At 45.1% G+C, this 25,139-nt stretch overlaps 1 protein-coding gene across 3 annotated transcripts in view; it reads right to left on the reverse strand.

Moving 5' to 3' along the window:
• LOC141156680 (complement factor H-related protein 1-like) overlaps positions 1-25,139 on the reverse strand; it is a 494,422-nt gene that overhangs the window by 66,093 nt on the left and 403,190 nt on the right. For all 3 annotated transcript variants that reach the window (XM_073642923.1, XM_073642922.1, XM_073642920.1), the window contains one exon: positions 22,765-22,944. In XM_073642923.1, coding sequence (XP_073499024.1) covers positions 22,765-22,944 — 180 coding nt within the window. The remainder of the gene's footprint in view (positions 1-22,764; positions 22,945-25,139) is intronic.

Below are 25,139 nucleotides of genomic sequence, written 5' to 3' on the forward strand. Positions count from 1 at the left end.
ACTGCAGCAGCTGATCGGAGGGTCATAGGCACAGGTACGAGGTACAGGAGGGTGAGACAGAAGCAGAGTCCAATGGTCCGAGGTCAGGGCAGGCAGCAAGGGTTCAAAATACAGAGCCGGAGACAGGGATGGAGAAGTCAAACTGAGCAGCTAAATAGACCAGGTCAATAACAGGAGGCAGAATACAGAGATATGCATAAATGAGTGCTAGCATGCTAGGGACCAACATTCAGGCAAGAACTGGTGGGAGGAGCTGCCTAATATAGACATTGCTGGCATGGGTAGGCCAGGGAACCTAATCTCTGCAAGACACAAAAGGGTTTAATTCCTGCCTAGACTGGCCATGCCCCTTAAAGCTAAATTGAAATTACATGCAGATGCAGCGGTGCTGAAGAGTGCTGAAAGAAGCAAACTCAGGATGATGTCCTGACACGAGAAGGGCATGGTGAGAAGGGCAGCACTGAGGAGGCATGCGAGTTGTCACCGTGACAGTACCCCCCTTACATCACCTTACCTTCTTTGCCAATCCAATGGAGAAATCGCTCCAAGATGACAGGGGCACAGATATTCTCCGAAGGTTCTCTCTTCAGGTCCAAAGTCCTTCCTGTCCACTGGATAGAAGGATCCTCCCCTGAACCTTTTTTGCATCCAGGATGTCCTTAACCTCACAGACGTCCAAATGACCCTCAGGAACAACAGTAGTGGAAGTAGCTTGAGGTTTTGAGGAGCGATTCATGACCACCGGCTTAAGGAGCGAGACATGAAAGGCGTTTGGGGTCCATAGATTCTCAAGGAGTTGAAGATAGTAGGTCACCGGATTAACTTCCCTGAGGATCTTGTACAGACTAAGGTACCGTGGTGAAATTGTACAAGGCACGTTCAGGCGAATATTCCGGAATGACAGCCAGACTTTATCTCTAGAAAGATACTGAGGCGGCAAACCTCTCTTCTTGTCCGCATGAGTCTTTATCAGAGTAACGGCATTAAGGAGGGATGCCTGTGCCTGCTTTCAGATATGTAGGAAGTTGCTATAAAAGGCATTAGCTGCTGGAACCCCGGAAGAAGCAGACATAGAAGAGCGCACTTGAAGATGCTGGGAGTATACCACGAAGAATGGAGATGCTCTGGAAGATTCCCCACTATGGTTGTTGTAGGAAAATTCTGCCAAAGAGAGTAGTTGTACCCATTCATCCTGACGAGCAGAGATTAAGTGCCAAAGGTAGCTCTTGAGAACCTGATTTACCTGTTACACGGCCCATTAGTCTGCGGTTGATATGCGGAAGAGAAGCCCAGCTGGACATTCAGCCACTTGCACAAAGCTCTCTAAAACTTTGGATTAAACTGGACTCCATGGCCAGAGACTATGTGGAGAGGAAAACTGTGGAGACGAAATACATGCGTGGTGAGCTTAGGAGTGGAGAGAAGATTGGCCAGGGTTATGAAGTGAACCATCTTAGAGAATTGATCCACCAGAAGCCAGATGGTGTCATATCTAGTGTTGAGCGATACCTTCCGATATCAGGAAATATCGTATCGGATTGGATCGGACCGATACTCAAAAAGTATCGGATATCGCCGATTCCGATACCGGAAACCAATGCAAGTCAATGGGACAGAAATATTGGAATGAAAATAAACCCTTTCTTTCCTTGTAGGTTAATTCTACATGAAGTAAAACAACTAAGAATAATGTAGAATGTATTATGCGAAAAGCCGGCAATTCATCAGCGCATACACCGGTACCCGACAATTTACAACAGAAAGAATAGAGCACCACACATAGATTAGATAGATAGAAACATGTCAGTCACATATATATGAAGTACAGTGACAGTGTTGCTTAATGTACTTGTCATTTAGTGCAAAGGATTTATTAAAAAAAATATTAGTGTTTTCGTGCACCGTCTCTTTTAAAAAGCCGGCCGGCAATTCAGCAGCGGTACCCGACAATTTATAACAGAAAGAATAGAGCTTCACACATAGATTAGATAGATAGAAACATGTCAGTCACATATATATGAAGTACAGTGACAGTGTTGCTTACTGTACTTGTCATTTAGTGTTAAAATAAAGGATTTATTTTAAAAAAAATTGGCGTGGGGTTCCCCTTAATTTTAGTCTCTAGCGGAGGTTAAGCAGACAGCTGGGGCAGATGTTTGAAGCCTGGGAAGGGGGTAATACCCACGGAGCTTCCCAGGCTGCTAATATCAGCCCCCAGCGGAATACTTAGCCTTTACTAGCTATTAAAATGGGGGACCCCCCAAAAAAAATGACGTGTGGTTCCCCCTAATTTAATAGCTAGCAAAGGCTAGGCAGACAGCTGGGGGCTGATATTAATAGCCCAGGAAGGGTGCCATGAATATTGGCCCCCTCCCAGGCTAGAAACACCAGCCGTCAGCCACCCCAGAAATGGCGCATCCATAGGATGCGCCAACTCTGGCACTTAGCCTCGCTCTTCCCACTGCCCTGTAGCGGTGGCAGTGGGGTAATAGGGTTGGGGTTGATGTCAGCTTATAATACCAGCTGACATCAAGCCCAGGTTAGTAATGGAGAGGCGTCTATAAGACACCCCCATTACTAACCCCATAGTCAAAGTTAAAAAAAAAAACACAAACACCCAGAATAAAGTCCTTTAATTGAAATAAACACACAATTTTTTATTGTTCTAAATTAAACCATACTTACCGTCATGCCCATTCCAGCTGAAGCCAATGATCTCCTGCAATAAAAGAAAAATAATAAAGCAACCTCATCCTTACCTTTCCATGGTTCCCACGATGGCTCCAGCTCTGCTACATCGAGATGACAGGCTGGACCGCAGCAGAACGCTGCCATCCAGCCTGTCATCCCACAGACACTGAGAAGCGCAGGCATGCTTGCGCTCCTGTGTCTCTCTGTGACGGCATCCAGATGAGCCGACAATGAACTCAGCTCACCTCATGCACGTCACTGACAGCGTGGGAGAATTCTCCTGCACTCAGCGCTTCAGCGTGAGAATTTTCCCACGCTGTCAGTGACGTGCATGAGGTGAGGTCATGTCCCATGAACTCAGCTCACCTCATGCACGTCACTGACAGCGTGGGAGAATTCTCACGCTGAAGCGCTGAGTGCAGGAGAATTTTCCCACGCTGTCAGTGACGTGCATGAGGTGAGCCGAGTTCATTGGACATGACCTCACCTCATGCACGTCACTGACAGCGTGGGAAAATTCTCCTGCACTCAGCGCTTCAGCGTGAGAATTCTCCCACGCTGTCAGTGACGTGCATGAGGTGAGCTGAGTTCATTGGACATGACCTCACCTCATGCACGTCACTGACAGCGTGGGAAAATTCTCACGCTGAAGCGCTGAGTGCAGGAGAATTCTCCCACGCTATCAGTGACGTGCATGAGGTGAGGTCATGTCCAATGAACTCAGCTCACCTCATGCACGTCACTGACAGCGTGGGAGAATTCTCACGCTGAAGCGCTGAGTGCAGGAGAATTTTCCCACGCTGTCAGTGACGTGCATGAGGTGAGCCGAGTTCATTGGACATGACCTCACCTCATGCACGTCACTGACAGCGTGGGAAAATTCTCCTGCACTCAGCGCTTCAGCGTGAGAATTTTCCCACGCTGTCAGTGACGTGCATGAGGTGAGCTGAGTTCATTGGACATGAACTCGGCTCATCTGGATGACGTCACAGAGAGACACTGAGGAGCGCAAGCATGCCTGCGCTTCTCAGTGTCTGCGGGATGACAGGCTGGATGGCAGCGTTCTGCTGCGGTCCAGCCTGTCATCTCGATGTAGCAGAGCTGAAGCTGTTGTGGGATCCATGGGAAGGTAAGGATGAGGTTGGTTTATTATTTTTCTTTTATTGCAGGAGATCGTTGGCTTCAGCTGGAATGGGCGTGATGGTAAGTATGGTTTAATTTTGAACAATAAAGAATTGTGTGTTTATTTCAATTAAAGGACTTTATTCTGGGTGTTGTGTTTTTTTTAAATACTTTACTAGAAATTCATGGTGGTCATGTCTAATATTGGCGTGACCCCATGAATTTCGGGCTTAGGGCCAGCTGATAATGCCAAGCTGGCCTTAACCCCTTTATTACCCAATGAGCCACCGCACCAGGGCCCTGGATGAGTTGGGTACAGCGCCAGAAGATGGCGCTTCTATGAACGCGTCATTTTCCGGGGCGGCTGCGGACTGCAATTTGCAGCGGGTGGGGCCCAGAAAGCTTGGGCCTCCCTGCGCTGCAGATTCCAGCCCCCAGCTGCCTAGTTGTACCTGGCTGGACACAAAAATAGTGCGAAGCTCCACGTATTTTTTTTTTAAATTATTTCATGAAATTCATGAAATAATTAAGAAAAAAAGGGCTTCCCTATATTGTTGTGTCCGGCCAGGTACAAATAGGCAGCTGGTGGTTGGGGGCAGTCCGTTCCTGCCTGCTGTACCTGGCTGGACACAAATATAGTGCGAAGCCCCACGTCAATTTTTTTTTAATTATTTCATGAATTTCCTGAAATAATTAAAAAAAAATTGACGTGGGGCTTCGCACTATATTTGTGTCCAGCCAGGTACAGCAGGCAGGAACGGGCTGCCTATTTGTACCTGGCCGGACACAACAATATCGGGAAGCCCTTTTTTAAAAAAAATATGAGACCCAAGCTTTCTGGGCCTCCCCCCCACTACAAATTGCAGTCCGCAGCCACCCCAGAAAATGGCGCGTTCATAGAAGCTGGATGCTGTACCTGGCTGGCATACAAAAATATGGCAAAGCCCACGTCAAAATTTTTGGGAAAAATTAATTAAAAAAGAAATAATAATTTAGGGACTGCATCTTTATTAACTCCTCAAATGTCATTTAGTGTTAAAATAAAGGATTTATTTAAAAAAAAAAATTGGCGTGGGATGCCCCATAATTTTAGTCTCTAGCGGAGGTTAAGCAGACGGCTGGGGCAGATGTTTGAAGCCTGGGAAGGGGGTAATACCCATGGAGCTTCCCAGACTACTAATATCAGCCCCCAGCGGAATACCTAGCCTTTACTAGCTATTAAAATGGGGGACCCCCCAAAAAAATGACGTGGGGTCCCCCCTTTTTTAATAGCTAGCAAAGGCTAGGCAGACAGCTGGGGGCTGATATTAATAGCCCAGGAAGGGTGCCATGAATATTGGCCCCCTCCCAGGCTAGAAACACCAGCCGTCAGCTGCCCCAGAAATGGCGCTTCCATAGGATGCGCCAATTCTGGCACTTAGCCTCGCTCTTCCACGCTGCCCTGGTGCGGTGGCAGGGGGTAATGGGGCTGGGGTTCATGTCAGCGCCAGCTGCCATGAAGCCCAGGTTAGTAATGATGGGCGTCTATAAGACACCCCCATTACTAACCTACAAAGTGTTAAAAATAAAAAACACACTACACCCAGAAAAAAATAATTTATTTGAAATAAAACACACCATTTTATTTAATTCTTAGTTTACTAAAAAAAAATAGTTACCTGTCCACGTTCCTGCGCTGATCTCCCATGCACAGCTGTCACATCTGGAGATGTGACAGCTGTGCATGGCTGCTGTAAGCTCACACTGCCGGGAACACGTCCGCTCCCGGCAGCGGGAGCCACTGACTGAGGTCACCGGAGTGCATTCAGGCAGCGCAGCTCCGGAGACCTCCTTTACGGCACTGCTGTACCGTGGGAATTTCTCACGATACAGCAGGGCCGTAAAGGAGCTGACCGGAGCAGCGCTGCCTGAACTCCGGCGAACCCGCTTATGCAATGACGGGGCTGCTTTACGGCCCCGTCATTCTAGCGGCGGCAGCGGTTCAGAGCGGTCACATTCTATGTGGCTGCTCTGAACTGGAGATCTTCGTGGGACACTCGTGGACTACTACGGAGGGGTAAGGATAAGGTTGTGGATTATTATTTTATATTTTATTACAGGAGATTGATGGCTTCGGGGAATTAGGTGTCTAGGTGAGTATAGGTGTAGTTTTTTATTTTTTACTTTATTTTAGGTGGCGATCGGCGGGGACAGGTAATGTATGAACTAATTTATTGTAGGTAACCACTGGCCACCAATGACATGTATTTAAAATGTATTGGGGACACAGTAGGGCAATTTAAATAGCAGGATCAGGCTGATGGGAACTACTGCTCCCATCGAGCTGATCCTGCTGGCACGAGTGGACGGGGGACAGACATAGGCCGATGGGAGTAGTAGTGTCACATCGGCTTATGTCTGCCTGCATGCACACACTAATCATGGTCTGGGAGGTGAGGCTGACCTGTGCGGCCGTGGGAAAGTTCATGTGAGTTCATGCAATGCAGTCAAGCATGAACTCACATGAACCCTCTGAAGGCACCGCGGCGACTTCAAATGAACAGCTGATCGGCATCACCTGATACCTCAGCTGTTCATTTGAAATAACCGGCGGGAAAGCGCAGCACAGAACGGGAAAGCCGGCGGTGAAGTCTTCTCACTGCCGGCTTCCCCGCCCGGGTTCTTCGGTCCCCGCTCCTTGGTGCTGCGCTCCTCGCCCGGTCCTAACTTACGATCGGGATGGGAGGTGGTGAGGGGAGCGGAGGATCGGGTGGGAGGCTGCGGGGAAGCAGTATGGGGCTGTGTGATTGTTTAAAAGCCGGCGGCTTTTTACCGCGCGCCGGCTTTTAAACAATCAGGAGAATTCTCCCACGCTGGGATGGCATTCTGATGACAGGCTGGATCTCAGCTGAGTGCTGCCATCCAGCTTGTCATCCTTCAGAGACACTGCAGAGCGCAGGCATTATGGGAACTTCCGATTCCGGTATTCGATATTGTAAAAGTATCGGAATTAAGTATCGGAATTCCGATACCGCGAATATCGGCCGATACCCGATATTTCAGTATCGGAATGCTCAACACTAGTCATAACCCTTGGAGAGAGGCAGATCTGTGATGAAATCCACAGCAATATATTAAGCAGAAGGAACCTGCAGAGCCTGGAGGAGACGATCAGGCTTATCCCTGGAAGTCTTGTTTCTGGTGCACTGTGAACAAGCATTTACTAAATCCCAGACATCCTTGACCAGCGAGGGCCACTGGAAATGGTGAGCAATCAGCTCAGTGGATTTATGTATGCCCACATGACCAGCCAACTTTGATTCATGTCCCCAGGACAGAACTCTCTTCCTTCTAGCGATGGAGATAAACATTTTGCCTAGAGGAATGTCTTTAAAAAGGACAGGGGCTGCTTCAATAATCCTGACCGGGTCAATGATGTGCTGAGGCTCCTCCAGGAAATCGATCACATCAAAGGATCGAGATGGGGCACTAGCTTTGACATTCTTCTCCGCAGGGCAGAAATGTAATTCAAAGTTAAAATAAGTGAAGAAGAGTGCCAACCTTGCTTGACGAGGATTCAACCACTGGGTAGACTGTAGGAAGGTCAGATTTTTATGGTCAGTGTATATTATTATTGGAGAGCTGGCACGTTCCAGTAGATGTCTCCATTCCTAGAGCGCAATCTTGACAGCCAGAAGCTCACAATCCCCAATAATTTAATTTCACTCAGCTGGCAAAAACAGTTTGGAGAAAAAAACGCAAAAGACAGACTTCCACGAAGCAGTTCTTTGCAGGAGCACTGCCCCAGCACCAATAGATGAGGCATCTACCTCCAAGAGAAACTACTTGTTGGGATCAGGGAGTGCCGAAGCAGAAAAAAACGAACATATGGCCCATTTTATAGAGAATTAGAAAATTTTTTTATTTTATTGTACAGAGTTTAAAGTGACGCAGCATGTGTCAAAAAATACATACAGAGTTTAAAACATACTTAAAAACAAGCGGGTGTCACAAGAGTGTAGGTATCACATCCCAAAGGTATCATTATTTATAATTATTACATCCCTGAAGACACTGAATTGATGGATAGGGGGAGTGTGGACAACCAGTCCATGTGCAAACAATATTCAGTCTGAAAGACACTGTATATATATACAGCTCTCTCTGCCCCTGTTCATCAAAAATCACTAATGTCCATCATAATTACCTTTGTAGAGTGAAGCCCGCATGCTGCGTGATTCCCCGACGCGCGTTTTGGCGCTATTGCCTTCCTCAAGGGGATTGCTCTGACTGAACATCAGGACCTTTAAATATATATTGCGTGTATTCCTAGCCAATGGGGCAACAATACTGCCCCCACCGGAAATGGGCGGTCATGTGATCGTTGTCATAGCGATCCACGACACTACCAGGAACAACTGAAAAGAATTCTAGGTAAAGGAATCAGTGGGGGAGTTATTACAGGTGAGCTGGCATCTGCATTAGCTGTGGCCGAACCAACAGTTCCCACCCTGTATCTCCTCCCCAAAGTTCATAAGAATTTGAGCAGACCTCCTGGACGTCCGATTATATCGGGCAGGGGGAACTACTTGGAGCCCGTTAATAGATGGATAGATTCCAAATTAAATCTACTGGTTGAAAGTCTTCCGTCATTCTTGAAGGATACGGGTGACCTGCTGAGAAGGGTGGATGGACTATATTTAGAGATTGATTCTATCTTGGTGACAGCTGACATTGAGTCGCTGTACACCAGTATTAGACACAATGAAGGTCTACGTGCTACTCAACATTTTTTAAGGGGATCATCTCTATCTATTGATTTACAGGCATTGGTGATGGAACTATTGGAGTTCACACTCACCCATAATTTCTTTGTATTCAAGGGGTCCTTCTACCTGCAGCTCCAGGGGACTGCTATGGGGGTGGCCTTTGCCCCCTCGTATGCTAACCTTTTTCTGGGGCTGTGGGAGAAGGACCTCTCCCTGCCAGATCAGCGGTCACCGATGGGGCGTGTTCTTTCCTGGACACGGTACATCGATGACATCCTGCTGATCTGGCAGGGTTCGTGTGAACAGTTGGAGATGTTCATACGAGACTTAAATACCAACACATTGAATATTCGTATCACATTCACATGTGATCCAGATAAAATTGAGTTCTTGGATGTATGTTTGATGCGAGATAAAGACAATGCCATCCAAATGAACATTTTTAGGAAGCCAACTTCCACCAATACCCTTCTCCACGCTTCCTTGTCCCTACCATTACATATGATTCAGTCTGTTCCGGTGGAGCAGTTTCTGCGCCTTCGCAAAATCTTGTCCAGCGATCAAGACTTCGAGGTACAATCACAGGAATTGAGGGAACGCTTCTATGAACGCGGATATAGTCACAGAATGGTAAAGAAGGCCTATAATCGGGCAAGACATTCTTCTCGCTATGATTTGCTCTATAAATCCCGTGATAACAAAAAAGAGAATGATGTGGTAAGGTTCATCACCACATTTCATTCTCAGATACCAGCAGTCCGAAATGCCCTTAATAAGGCCGGGCGAATTTTAAGAGCTGATCCAATATTGGCTAAATACATTACAGCAAAACCTACAATAGTATTCCGTCATGCTAAAAATCTCCGAGACAACTTGGTTCACAGCCATTATGATGGCGGTAGGGTTCACACGCTTATGGATAATTTTGGTGTTCGTTTGGGATGCATACCGTGTGGTCGATGTGTGGCCTGTCCCAACGTGATCAGAAGTACCACTTTTGTCGATTCTACAGGTAAACATGTGTATAAAATAAAAAAACATATCACATGTGTGTCACGTAATGTGATATATTATGCCACATGTCCGTGTGGTCTGATCCACGTTGGGATGACCACACGTTGTCTAAAAACACGAGTTAGGGAGCACGTCTTGGGGATATTGGCTGCATCAGAACAAAATGATATATCTATTCTCAAGACGATACCAAAGCACTTTAAAATACACCATAATTGTGACGCCAAATTATTAGAAGTGAGAGGGATTGATATGGTTGATGTGGGGATACGGAGTGGTCCCGTTTCCCATAGACTCGGTCGTATGGAGACGAGGTGGATCTGGTCCCTCAAAACATTACATCCCAGTGGCCTAAATGAAAACAATACTTTTGCCCCATTTCTGTGAACCCAGTCCTGCCATTACATTTGAGTACCTGTGCAATCAATGCATGCATTGTCTCTTTTTAAGGTGGTTGTTGATTTTGTTTTTTAATTCTATGCATTCTTTAGCAGGTTTAATTTGAATGAATTTACGGTTCTGGTTGAACATGATGATATCTTTGTGCGCTTCATACAAGGGATTATCGTGACAATACATCTACATGCCATATTTGTGAAATTCACACCATAGCAATCCAACCTAGAAATTATGCATTACGCAAAAAGAAGAAACTTATGGCTTATGGTCCTCTATCTGTATTATGTTATGTGCATGATTTCATGTGTGTATACATATATTATATATTGGTTGCTACTTGGGGAAGGTTCCTTTGCCATTGTTTCCTGTATAAGAACGTCATATCGACTTTTATAATTGTAAAACATTGTGCCCTATGAAATGGTGATGGGGTTATAAAAATATAAAAATATATAAAAACATTTAGCCATATTTATAATTATAATTGTAAAATATTGTTCTGTATAAATGGTGATGGGGATGTATATGAGAAAATCTAGCCATAATTGGGGTATATATTCCTTTTTATATGTAATTTCTCATTGGATTGGGGTTGTGTATCATATGGAATATATATCTGTGTATATTTTATATGCACAGATGTACCCTGAAATGGGATGGTATTAGTAATATAAGATATATGCATTATTCTATGATGTATACACACTATGAGTTATGAGATGTGTCACTGTTTATGAATTATGAGATGTGTCACTATAGGATATATCTTTTTGTATCTATGGTAATGCCATGGGGTGACACTCTAGCGACCCCCCCTTTTTTCCGAGGTATGATCTTTATATGTAGTGGTCTATTGTGATATGGTGAGTACGTTACCGTAAGACCCTGTACGCAGGTGCGTCGCTGTCCCTACACATCTGACTCCATCGGCGTCCTGGGTAGCATCGCTGCTGCGATGCCGTTGGGGTCAGCTGTCTTGGGTACGACGACGCACTCTGCATCACTTCCGGGTCGCGGTGTATCACTGGGTAGTGTCGTGGATCGCTATGACAACGATCATATGACCGCCCATTTCCGGTGGGGACGGTATTGTTGCCCCATTGGCTAGTAATGCGCGCAATATATATTTAAAGGTCCTGATGTTCAGTCAAAGCAATCCCCTTGAGGAAGGCAATAGCGCCGAAACACGCGTCGGGTAATCACGCAGCGTGCGTGCTTCACTCCGCAAAGGTAATTATGATGGACATTAGTGATTTTTGATGAACAGGGGCAGAGAGAGCTATATATATATATACATAGTCTTTCAGACTGAATATTGTTTGCACATGGATTGGTTGTCCACACTCCCCCTATCCATCAATTCAATGTCTTCAGGGATGTAATAATTATAAATAATGATACCTTTGGGATGTGATACCTACACTCTTGTGACACCTGCTTGTTTTTAAGTATGTTTTAAACTCTGTATGTATTTTTTGACACATGCTGCATCACTTTAAACTCTGTACAATAAAAAAAAAAGATTTTCTAATTCTCTATAAAATGGGCCATATGTTTGTTTTTTTCTGCTTCGGCACTCCCCAATATATTGTAGTTCATACGAATGGCCGGATATATATATCCTAAAAGAGTAGGTTACAATATGGATGATAGATGTGTATTATACTTGATTATATTAGGTAACTTAATATTCTGTTCTAATCTTTCCTTTTATATTGTTGGGATCAGGGTGATGCAGCACCGAAGCACACGCAAATACCTCTTTCAAATGCTGAAAGGCCGACACTACCGACTCAGGCCAGTCTCTGGCACTGGCCCCTTCTTGTTTAAGGCGAAGATAGGTGCCATAAGGGATGAGAAGTGCGGGATAAATTGCCTTTGAAGTTGGCCAAACCCATAAAGTGTTGAATGGCTCACAGGCCTTGATTACAGGGCCAGGATATAATAGCAGAAACCTTTTCTGGATCCATTTCGAGACTTTAGTTTGAGACAGTGTAGCTAAGGAAATGCAAGGAAGTTTTTTCCAAGACACCTTTGGACAATTTGCCAAACAAATTGTTTTACTGGAGATGCTGCAGAACTTGACGGATGCACAGTTGTGCTCAAAAGTTTGCATACTCCTGCAGAATTTTTCCTTTATTTGCCGTGTTTCAGAGAATATGAATGATAAAAAACGTTTTCTCCGCTCATGGTTATTGGTTGGGTGAAGCCATTTATTGTCAAACTACTGTGTTTTCTCTTTTTAAATCTTAATGATAACCAAAAACATCCAAATGACCCTTATCAAAAGTTCACATACCCTGGTGATTTTGGCCTGATAACATGCACAGAATTTGACACAATTGGGTTTGAATGGCTGCTAAAGGTAACATCTTCATCTGTGACTTGTTTGCTTGTAATCAGTGTGTGTGCATAAAAGCTGAGTTTTTGGGATCCAGACAAACTCTTGTATCTTTCATCCAGCCACTGACGTTTCTGGATTGTGAGTCATGGTAAAAGCAAAAGAATTGTCAATGGATCTACGGGAAAAGGTAGTTGAACTGTATAACACAGGAAAGGGATACAAAAATATCCAAAGAATTGCTAATGCCAGTCAGCAGCATTCAAACTGTGATTAACAAATGGAAAATCAGGGGCTCTGTAAAAACCAAACCACGGTCAGGTAGACCAACAAAAATTTCGGCCACAACTGCCAGGAAAATTGTTCGGGATGCAAAGAAAAACCCACAAATAACATCAGCTGAAATTCAGGACTCTCTGAAAACTAGCGGTATGGCTGTTTCAAGATGCACAACAAGGAGGTACTTGAAGAAAAATGGGCTGCATGGTCGAGTCGCCAGAAGAAAGCCATTACTGTACAAATGCCACAAAGTATCTCACCTAGAATACGCCAAACAGGACAGAGACAAGCCACAAAACTTTTGGAACAAGTAAATTTGGAGTGATGAGACCAAAATTGAACTTTTTGGCCACAACCATGAACGTTACATTTGGATAGAGGTCAACAAGGCCTATGATGAAAGGAACACCATTCCTACAGTAAAACACGGAGGTGGATCGCTGATGTTTTGGGGATGTGTGAGCTACAAAAGGCACAGGAAACTTGGTAAAAGTTGAAGGAAAGATGAATGCAGCACGTTATCAGCAAATACAGGAAGCAAATTGGCACTCATCAGTCAAGAAGCTGCGCATGGGACGTACTTGGAAGTTCCAACATGACAACGATTCAAAACACAGGGCCAAGTCGACCTGTCATTGTCTACAGCAGAACTAAGTGAAGGTTCTGGAGAGGCCATCTCAGTCTCCTGACCTCAATATCATTGAGCCACTCTGGGGAGATCTCAAGCTCGCAGTTCATGCTAGACAACCCAGGAATTTACAGGAACTGGAGGCTTTTTTTGCCAAGAAGAATGGGTAGCTTTACCATCTGAAAAATTAAAGAACCTCATCCACAAGTACCACAAAAGACTTCAAGCTGTCATTGATGTTAGAGGGGGCTATACACGCTATTAAGAACTGGGGTATGTGAACTTTTGATCAGGGTCATTAGGATGTTTTTGGTTGTCATTAAGATTTAAAAAGAGAAAACACAGTAGTTTGACAATAAATGGCTTCACCCAACCAATAACCATGAGTGGAGAAAAAGTTTTTTTGTTATCATTTATATTCTCTGAAACAAGATCAAGAAAGGAAAAATTCTGCCGAGGTATGTAAACTTTTGAGCACAACTGTATTTCTGTGGAAAGGAAGATCAAAGGAGAGTATCAGGATATCGTCCGAATACACACCCATGGAAGCATAGAGGAAATACCAGAAGATGTCATTAATGAACTCCTTAAACATGGCGGGGACATTACACAGCCCGACGGGCATGATGAGACACTCGTAGTGACCGTCACAGGTAATAAAGGCCTTTTCTATTAATCACCCTTATGGATATGAATCAAGTCGTAAGCCTGTCGGAGATCCAATTTAGAGAAGATCTTAGCTCCACGGATTTTCTCAAATAGCTCATAAATCAAATGCATAGGTACTTGTTCTTTATTGTGATTTTGTTAAGACCTCGATAGTCTATACTGGGGCTTAGGGAACCATCCTTTTTAGTCATGAAGAAGAAGCCAGCACCAGCAAGAGAAGAGGACTTGCAGCTGAATCCCTTGTCTAAATTCTCTTTGATGTATTCAGACATGATTCGATTCTCAGGAAGAGATAGGTGATACACCTGCCCTTGGGGTGGTGAAGTGCCAGGAAGAAGATCGCTGGGACAGTCATAAGGTTTGTGGCGTGGCAGGACCTCAGCCTTCTTTTCAGAAGACTTCTCCAATGGATGGGCAGTGACGCAATTTTTGAAGGTACAGGGGGTGGAGTCTTGGGTGTGACCTTGGCTAGGCAGTTGGAATCACAGTGGTGTTCCCAATGAAGGACCTGACTGGAGGACCAGTTAATAATCATCACTTGTAGACACAGCCATGAAAGGCCCAGGAGAACAGGATTCACAGATCTGGGTAGCATGGAGAAGGAAATCATCTCAGTATCCAGGACTCCACTCCACTGGTGGCATGATGAATCAAACAGGTTGTGCCAGGAGTTGTCCGATCTTGCAGGCAAAAGTCAGGGGATGATCCTGCCATTGGGTAGGTATCTGAAGTCGATGGATGAGATCCAGATGAATGAATTTTCCCGTGGAGCCAGGATTCAGATGGGCAGCAGTGGAGAGGGACCTCTCCTGCCAAGTCAAGGTAAGTTTGGTCAATAGCTTTGGAGAGCAATTACTCTCACCTAGGGTCGTCTCTCTGGCCAACCCTAGGTGCTGTAGTTTCCCAGTCTCACAGGGAACTGGGGAACAAAATGTCCTTTCCCTTCACAGTACATACAAATCTTGTCTCTGTATTTCCGCTGTCGTTCCTGTACAGAGAATGTGGTCCGCTCAACCTGCATCGGCTCAGATGCTGATGGTGTGATGTGGTAGCAAAGGGAACTGGAAGTTTAGAGCCATTGTGGGTGGTCCTCTGGCATGAGAAGGGTTGGCCAGACGTGGTAGAGGCAGAAGGAGGGGCAGACACTGCAGCGGAAAGAACCTGCAAATGGGTAGCCACCACATTGATGGCCTGCATCAGCTGGTCTTGATGCTCACGCTCAAAGCGGACCTCCTCGTACAGTACTTGTACACTTGACTTGGGATCTCTGGATCCCAGTTTGTCAGCGAGGTCCATGGTCCGAATGTAATGTAACGCTAGTGTCTATGGACCCACAGCACCACTGGCCAGGATAACCCTGCAGGGGTGTGACTAAGTGTCTACCGGGTCTTTTCCAGTAGACACCAGGTACCCTAGGATGTAGGTGAGACCACCTGAGACTTTATAACCAGAATAAATCATCATTGTTACACTATCTGTAAAAAACAACGACTTACCTGTATCTAAGCATTTTTTTTTTTAACATGAACACACTGAAAGATGGTTGCGAATTTTCTATAATTGACCACATACCCCTTCTAAGAAGAGGTAGTGATATAGGGTAATTACTAAAAAGAGAGTACGGATGTGGATTTCTAGATTAAATACGAAATTGAGACCTAATGTGGACTATAAAATAAATTGTACTTTATAATTTGATGTGTATTATTCCTTATATTTTTGGTGGGTATTCTACCCTTTTTTTAGTCTGTTTGTGTATTTTAGTGATGATTAACAATTTTTTTCTTTTCTTTTAGACATATATATCTAATATTGGACATTATTGATAGGATGACTCATCTTATACAAGGAACACTATTTCTTGAAGATCTATTGTGAAATAACAGTTATTAGAATTACATATAATTATTGCTTGAGATATATCACTATTATTTATATTTGTTCCATTTTGCTCTTTTGGGATGTTCTGTACTCTTTTGGATTCTAAGTGGAGCTTTAAATAAGGTGCAGCTCTTCTCAGATATCCTTGTATCATAGGTATATCAGCCACAGCACATGGAGGGTCTTCTGTAATTTTGTGTTATCTTACAGTGCCTACAAGTAGTATTCAACCCCCTGCAGATTTAGCTGGTTTGATAAGATGCAAATAAGTTAGAGCCTTCAAACTGCAAACGAGAGTAGGTTTTATGAACAGAAGCATAAATCTTACAAACCAAAAAGTTATGCTGCTCAGTTGAATTTTATTAAATTTTAAACTTAAAAGTGTGGGTCAATTATTATACAACCCCTATGTTTAATATTTTGTGGAATAACCCTTGTTTGCAATTACAGCTGATAATCGTCTTTTATAAGACCTGATCAGGCCGGCACAGGTCTGTGGAGTTATCTTGGCCCACTCCTCCATGCAGATCTTCTCCAAGTTATCTAGGTTCTTTGGGTGTCTCATGTGGACTTTATTCTTGAGCTCCTTCCACAAGTTTTCAATTGGGTTAAGGTCAGGAGACTGACTAGGCCACTCCAACACCTTGACTTTTTCCCTCTTGAACCAGGCCTTGGTTTTCTTGGCTGTGTGCTTTGGGTCGTTGTCTTGTTGGAAGATGAAATTACGACCCATCTTAAGATCCTTGATGGAGGAGCGGAGGTTCTTGGCCAAAATCTCCAGGTAGGCTGTGCTATCCATCTTCCCATGGATGCGGACCAGATGGCCAGGCCCCTTGGCTGAGAAACAGCCCCACAGCATGATGCTGCCACCACCATGCTTGACTGTAGGGATGGTATTCTTGGGGTCGTATGCAGTGCCATCCAGTCTCCAAACGTCACGTGTGTGGTTGGCACCAAAGATCTCGATCTTGGTCTCATCAGATCATAGAACCTTGAACCAGTCTGTCTCAGAGTCCTCCAAGTGATCATGAGCAAACTGTAGACGAGCCTTGACATGACGCTTTGAAAGTAAAGGTACCATACAGGCTCGTCTGGAACGGAGACCATTGCGGTGGAGTACGTTACTTATGGTATTGACTGAAACCAATGTCCCCACTGCCATGAGATCTTCCCGGAGCTCCTTCCTTGTTGGCCTTGGGTTAGCCTTGACTCTTCGGACAAGCCTGGCCTCGGCACGGGAGGACACTTTCAAAGGCTGTCCTGGCCGTGGAAGGCTAACAGTAGTTCCATAAGCCTTCCACTTACGGATGATGCTCCCAACAGTGGAGACAGGTAGGCCCAACTCCTTGGAAAGGGTTTTGTACCCCTTGCCAGCCTTGTGACCCTCCACGATCTTGTCTCTGATGGCCTTGGAATGCTCCTTTGTCTTTCCCATGTTGACCATGTATGAGTGCTGTTCACAAGTTTGGGGAGGGTCTTAAATTGTCAGAAAAGGCTGGCAAAAGAGATCTTTAATCCACACATGTGAAGCTCATTATTCTTGGTGCCTGAACTACTTCTTAATACTTTAGGGGGACCAAACAGAATTCTTGTGGTTTGAGGGGTTGAATAATAAATGACACTCTGAATTAACTTTTAACGTTTAAAAAAAAAAAAAAAAAAAAAAAAAAAAAATTTGCTGCAGTGCATTTCCCACTTCCAGGCTGATCTACAGTACAAATGTCACAATGCCAAGTTAATTCCGCATGTGTCAACCAGCTAAATCTGCAGGGGGTTGAATACTATTTGTAGGCACTGTACATCTTGTTTTGAACTTGGGAATTCTTCGATACAGTATAAATTTGTCCTTTATTTACAGCTATGATGCAGTTGCCAGTAGCTTTGCACTATAGTAAGATGGCGCTTTCTAGCTCTCCTTATATGATGCTATGCGGTGGATCTGATTTACTTACAGTGATGTCATTATATATCCCTTTACTCCAATGAATGGGTGCAGACATGCGTACTATGCCCTGGATGCTTTTCCAAGATGACGTGGGTGACTCCATAAGTCACAGCACATACGCAAGTATGAATAACAATGAGTGGCCATGGACATGCGCATTACACTCTGCTAGTTTACTATGATGGTCCAGATGACTTCATGTGTCACCTCTCATGTATGAGAGTACAACATATACCCGATCTTATACTCTGACATGCGCAGTAAACTAATAAGGGTGCCGAATATGGTGGTTTTGAACTATGTTTGTTCCTATGTGGCATAGGGTTATAGCATTACCCCTGAAACATAAGAAAGAAGCACAGATAAATATCACACATATCTAGTCCAGATCAGCTAGGACCCCTGCGCAGCACAACCGATAGGCCCAGTATATTCTATCAGATATACTATAATTTGCCTGACCTGTGGTTATGCCTAATGCGGTAACCGGGAGTTACCAAAAGCAAGGGTGTGATTAGATGAGAGCAAGAGGCAGCCCCTACAGTGGTGCAGTGCAGAGATTCACAAACTTAACAATTCTCTAAAATTGCAATTCAGTTATGCTCTCTATACACAAGCTCACCCACTGAGGGGAGTATCTAGCTAATATTCACACAGCCCTATTGGCAAACAATGTCTCTAAATGAGAATTTATGTTTGGCGCCAAACTCTATAGAGAGTGCATACATATGCCCACTGGGATCCCTGTGGTGGGGCCTGAGGTCAGGACTTACCGGCCGTTAACTGATCACAGAAAAGGCTGTCTGATCGTCCTAACAGCCGTTTAGCTCGGAGACCGTGGAGTAGATCCTGGGCTTGTCACCTGAAGCGCAGTTTTAACCTGACAGGCTAGCAGAAGACCATTCACGTCACAGCTGATGCTTTAGGGAGGAATTCAACTCTGCATCCAACCGTAGTCGTCCACTCAACAACATGTTTCTTCTTCTCTGATAGGAATTACAGGAACAGTCTTTCTCTGACAGGAACCCTCTCATGTCTTTCACAGCGTGGGAGAATTCTCCTGCACTCAGCGCTTCAGCGTGACAATTTTCCCACGCTGTCAGTGACGTGCATGAGGTGAGCCGAGTTCATTGGACATGACCTCGGCTCATCTAGATGCCGTCACAGCGAGACACTCAGGAGCGCAAGCATGCCTGCGCTTCTCAGTGTCTGCGGGATGACAGGCTGGATGGCAGCGTTATGCTGCGGTCCAGCCAGTCATCTCGATGTAGCAGAGCTGAAGCTGTCGTGGGAACCATGGAAAGGTAAGGATGATGTTGGTTTATTATTTTTCTTTTATTGCAGGAGATCTTTGGCTTCAGCTGGAATGGGCGTGATTGTAAGTATGGTTTAATTTAGAACAATAAAGAATTGTGTGTTTATTTCAATTAAAGGACTTTATTCTGGGTGTTGTGTGTTTTTTAAATACTTTACTAGAAATTCATGGCGGTCATGTCTAATACTGGCGTGACCCCATGAATTTTGGGCTTAGGGCCAGCTGATAATACCAAGCTGGCCCTAACCCCTTTATTACCCAGTGAGCCACCACACCAGGGCCCTGGATGAGTTGGGTACAGCGCCAGAAGATGGCGCTTCTATGAACGCGCCATTTTCCGGGGTGGCTGCAGACTGCAATTTGCAGCGGGGGGGGGCAGAAAGCTTGGGCCTCCCTGCGCTGCGGATTCCAGCCCCCAGCTGCCTAGTTGTACCTGGCTGGACACAAAAATAGGGCGAAGCCCCACGTATTTTTTTTTTAAATTATTTCATGAAATTCATGAAATAATTAAGAAAAAAAGGCCTTCCCTATATTGTTGTGTCCGGCCAGGTACAAATAGGCAGCTGGTGGTTGGGGGCAGCCCGTTCCTGCCTGCTGTACCTGGCTGGACACAAATATAGTGCGAAGCCCCACTTCAATTTTTTTAAATTATTTCAGGAAATTCATGAAATAATTAAGAAAAAAAGGCCTTCCCTATATTGTTGTGTCCGGCCAGGTACAAATAGGCAGCTGGTGGTTGGGGGCAGCCCGTTCCTGCCTGCTGTACCTGGCTGGACACAAATATAGTGCGAAGCCCCACTTCAATTTTTTTTAATTATTTCAGGAAATTCATGAAATAATTAAGAAAAAAAGGCCTTCCCTATATTGTTGTATCCGGCCAGGTACAAATAGGCAGCTGGTGGTTGGGGGCAGCCCGTTCCTGCCTGCTGTACCTGGCTGGACACAAATATAGTGCGAAGCCCCACTTCAATTTTTTTTAATTATTTCAGGAAATTCATGAAATAATTAAGAAAAAAAGGCCTTCCCTATATTGTTGTGTCCGGCCAGGTACAAATAGGCAACTGGTGGTTGGGGGCAGCCCGTTCCTGCCTGCTGTACCTGGCTGGACACAAATATAGTGCGAAGCCCCACTTCAATTTTTTTAAATTGTTTCAGGAAATTCATGAAATAATTAAAAAAAAATTGACGTGGGGCTTCGCACTATATTTGTGTCCAGTCAGGTGCAGCAGGCAGGAACGGGCTGCCCCCAACCACCAGCTGCCTATTTGTACCTGGCCGGACACAACAATATAGGGAAGCCCTTTTTTTTTTAAATTATTTCATGAATTTCATGAAATAATTTAAAGAAAATTGACGTGGGGCTTCGCCCTGTTTTTGTGTCCAGCCAGGTACAACTAGGCAGCTGGGGGCAGGAATTCGCAGCGCTGGGAGGCCCAAGCTTTCTGGGCCACCCCCGCTGCAAATTGCAGTCCGCAGCCACCCCGGAAAATGGCGCGTTCATAGAAGCGCCATCTTCTGACGCTGTACCCAACTCATCCCGGGCCCTGATGCGGTGGCTCACTGGGTAATAAAGGGGTTAGGGCCAGCTTGGCATTATCAGCTGGCCCTAAGCCCGAAATTCATGGGGTCACGCCAATATTAGACATGACCACCATGAATTTCTAGTAAAGTATTTAAAAAAAACACAACACCCAGAATAAAGTCCTTTAATTGAAATAAACACACAATTCTTTATTGTTCAAAATTAAACCATACTTACCGTCACGCCCATTCCAGCTGAAGCCAACGATCTCCTGAAATAAAAGAAAAATAATAAAGCAACATCATCCTTACCTTTCCATGGTTCCCATGACAGCTTCAGCTCTGCTACATCGAGATGACAGGCTGGACCGCAGCAGAACGCTGCCATCCAGCCTGTCATCCCGCAGACACTGAGAAGCGCAGGCTTGCTTGCTCTCCACAGTGTCTCTCTGTGAGGGCATCCAGATGAGCCGAGTTAATGTCCAATGAACTCGGCTCACCTCATGCACGTCACTGACAGCGTGGGAAAATTCTCATGCACTCAGCGCTTCAGCGTGGGAGAATTCTCATGCCGTCACAGAGAGACGCTGAGGAGCGCAAGCAAGCCTGCGCTTCTCAGTGTCTGCGGGATGACAGGCTGGATGGCAGCTTTCTGCTGCGGTCCTGTCTGTCATCTCGATGTAGCAGAGCTGAAGCTGTCGTGGGAACCATGGAAAGGTAAGGATTATGTTGCTTTATTATTTTTCTTTTATTGCAGGGGATCATTGGCTTCAGCTGGAATGGGCGTGATTGTACGTATGGTTTAATTTAGAACAATAAAGAATTGTGTCTTTATTTCAATTAAAGGACTTTATTCTGGGTGTTTGTGGTTTTTTTTAACTTTGACTATGGGGTTAGTAATGGGGGTGTCTTATAGACGCCTCTCCATTACTATCCTGGGCTTGATGTCAGCTGGCATTATAAGCTGACATCAACCCCAGCCCTATTACCCCACTGCCACCGCTACAGGGCAGTGGGAAGAGCGAGGCTAAGTGCCAGAATTGGCGCATCCTATGGATGTGCCATTTCTGGGGCGGCTGACGGCTGGTGTTTCTAGCCTGGGAGGGGGCCAATATTCATGGCACCCTTCCTGGGCTATTAATATCAGCCCCCAGCTGTCTGCCTAGCCTTTGCTAGCTATTAAAATAGGGGGGACCGCACATCAATTTTTTGGGGGGTCTACCATTTTAATAGCTAGTAAAGGCTAGGCATTCAGCTGGGGGCTGATATTAGTAGCCTGGGAAGCTCCGTGGGTATTACCCCTTCCCAGGCTTCAAACATCTGCCCCAGCTGTCTGCTTAACCTCCGCTAGAGCCTAAAATTATGGGGAACCCCACGCCAATTTTTTTTTAAATAAATCCTTTATTTTAACACTAAATGACAAGTACAGTAATCAACACTGTCACTGTACTTCATATATATGTGACTGACATGCTTCTATCTATCTAATCTATGTGTGATTCTCTATTCCTTCCATTCTAAATTGTCGGGTACCGCTGCTGAATTGCCGCCGGCTTTTTTAAAGAGACGGTGCATGAAAACACTAATATTTTTTTTAATAAATCCTTTACACTAAATGGCAAGTACAGTAATCAACACTGTCACTGTACTTCTTATATATGTGACTGACATATTTCTATCTATCTAATCTATGTGTGATGCTCTATTCTTTCGGTTCTTAATTGTTGGGTACCGGTGTATGCCGCTGCTGAATTGCCGGCTTTTCATGTTTCACTGTGAGCACAGTTCCCATCGATTTGGGCAATCACTGCAATGCCACAACCACCATGGCTGTGGCATTACAGTGAGTGGCAGACAATCCCTGCATGATTGGTGCTCTAAATAGCGCCAGACATGCAGGACACGCTTTTGGTGCATGAACAGTTATCGAACATAACCTCGAACAGCCGAATTTTTTGCAAATCGTTCAGGTTCGTCGAACAACTCGAACACCGCCCAAAACAGCTCGAATTTGAGATTGGCGAACAGTTCTAGTCGAACACCGCTCATCTCTATACATAACATAACAGAAATAAGGAATTGTGGCATTACACAATGATATTTATACTTATTTTACAATATAAAATACTGATTAGAGTAAATTACTCTATAATACCACTCACTTACCATGAACACTATCAGTATACAAAACAAATCACTATATACACATACCAAGACAAACAGGTGGGTGTCCCCATTTTCCATCTTGACATTTGATCGCTTTATGACCATTAACTATAAAATACTTCTGACACTTGTATGTCACTGATGAACCTGACTCATAATTGTCATTTATAGTTGTAGTAATTTCTCCATCTAGTATTTGTGGAGGCCTGCCACATGGTTTCTTTACTGAAAGAAATAGAAAACATGAAATTAAAAATTGAAATCCAGACTTGGCCGGTAACCAGTAGCATCGCTATATTGCTATTTCACTATACCAATTTGTTCTGAGGTGGGAAAATTTAACTGTGCTAAAAATACTGCAGTTTTCTCAGCAGGGAAATATCATACATAGTTTGAAATGGGCAAGGCGCATGGTAAGGGAAGGGGAAATGGATGTGATGCTGATGATGAGCGCAGGGGCCGAGGCCGTGGGCAAGGTGAAACTGTGACTGCTAAGGGAGCAAAACAAACACACACATCATGTCTACCTAGCTACCTGTCTCACTTTTTAGAGGGGTGCAGAACACCACTCTTGAAGCCAGACCAGTGTGAAAAGGTTGTTGGTTGGATTGCAGATAATGCTTCCAGTCAGTTTGAAAGTATCACCCTGTCCAGTCTCAGTAGCCATGACTGTGGACCACAGAATTCTCACCCTGATCCTCTTTCCTCCCACCATGCCGAGTGCCCGGAGACAAGGGATCTCACGGACACTCCGAAGAGCTGTTAACATTTCCATTTATAGATTCTGGCCTCTCGCCCTGCCAGCTTCAAGCAGGACATGAGGCGATCGCATGTAGTGACGCCCAAATATCTGAGCAGCCAGTCACAAGAAGGCGACGGTGGGAAACTGCAATTACTGTCGCAAGAGGTGGGCGATGATGAGACAAATTGCCAGCAAGTCAGTAAGAGGACCAGACTGCTGAAGTGGAACATGAGGTGGTAGATGATGAAGTCACTGACCTAATCTGGCAAGGTGATATGCCGAGCGAGAACAGCAGCGCAGAGGGGGAGGTAGCCGCAGCACTACAACAGGCAGGAAGAGTCAGTGGGGTGGCCAGAAACAAAAAGAGGATAACTATTCCCCAGAACACCAATACAAGGGAAGTTGCCAGTCCAAGAGTTAGGTCTTCCAGAGTCTGGTGCTTTTTTAAAGACTGTCCAGCTAATCCAAAAAAAGCCATTTGCAACATCTGCCATGCCAGCATCAGCAGAGGCAGCACTACTACTAGCCTTACCACCACCAGCATGCTCAGGCACAAGACAGCAAAACACCCGACTAAGTGAGCTGAACGCCTGGGTACAAAAACAGTGTCTGCAGGTGACACCACTGCTTCTTCCCATGTTGTATGTGCACACCAATCCCCTAACCATGATGCAGGCAAAGATACCTCTCACTGTGCACCTGTCGCTGCACACTTGCAACCACTGTCAGCAACCACATCCATGTCATTGTCCCAGCTCAGCGTTCAGTTGTCTCACCCCAGTCGTTGGAAAGCAAGAAAAAATACCCAGCCACCAACCCACAATACTAAACTTCCACATTTCGAGACTGCTTGTCCTGGAAATGTTGCTGTTTAGGCTTGTGGAGACGGAAGCTTTCCGCAACCTCATGGTGGCGGCCATCCCTCGGTACTCAGTCTCCAGCTGACGCTATTTCTCCCGGTGTGCCATCCCCACCTTACACAAGCACATGTCACATAACATCAGCAACGCAGTTATTGGGAAGGTCCATGTAACCACGGACACGTGAACAAGTGCTTGTGACCATGGACGCTACGTTTCCCTGAAGGCACGCTGGGTGAATATTGTGAAAGCTGGGACCCAGTCGGACCCGCTACCGACGCCAAGGATTATGGGCCCTGGTTCAATCAGGGTTGCCCCCAACTTCTACAGCAGTTCCTGCACCTTCTTCTCCTCCTCAGGCTCCATCTGGGAAATGAAAACATCAGTCGCAAGCTTGAAGCACTGCAGCACTGCCTCAGCCAAATGGCAACAGGCTCTGCTGAAGCTAATCTGCTTAGCTAACAAAACTCAGACCTCCATAGAATTGTTGAATGGTCTAACAGACCAGACTGATCTGTGAATCTCGCCCCTGAACCTACAGCCTGGCATGGTCGTGTGTGACAATGGCCGTAACCTGTTGGCAGCTCTGAAGCTTGGTAACATCGCACATGTACCATACCTGGCCCACGTGCTCAGCTTAGTGGTTCAGCAGTTTCTGAAAACCTTAAAGTTCAGATATACGTCACTCCGGATAGATTATGGTGCACGGAAAGGAAACCACTCCTAAATATTACAAATATAGAATCTGGCACTCATTCAATAGTATGAATGTGCATTTCCATGTGGCATATATGCCTTTTCTACATTGCGCTGTCTTT

Source organism: Phyllobates terribilis, unplaced genomic scaffold (assembly GCF_046119375.1).
Source record: "Phyllobates terribilis strain yellow unplaced genomic scaffold, ASM4611937v1 Scaffold_8__6_contigs__length_399053987, whole genome shotgun sequence".
Classification (NCBI taxonomy): Eukaryota; Metazoa; Chordata; class Amphibia; order Anura; family Dendrobatidae; genus Phyllobates; species Phyllobates terribilis.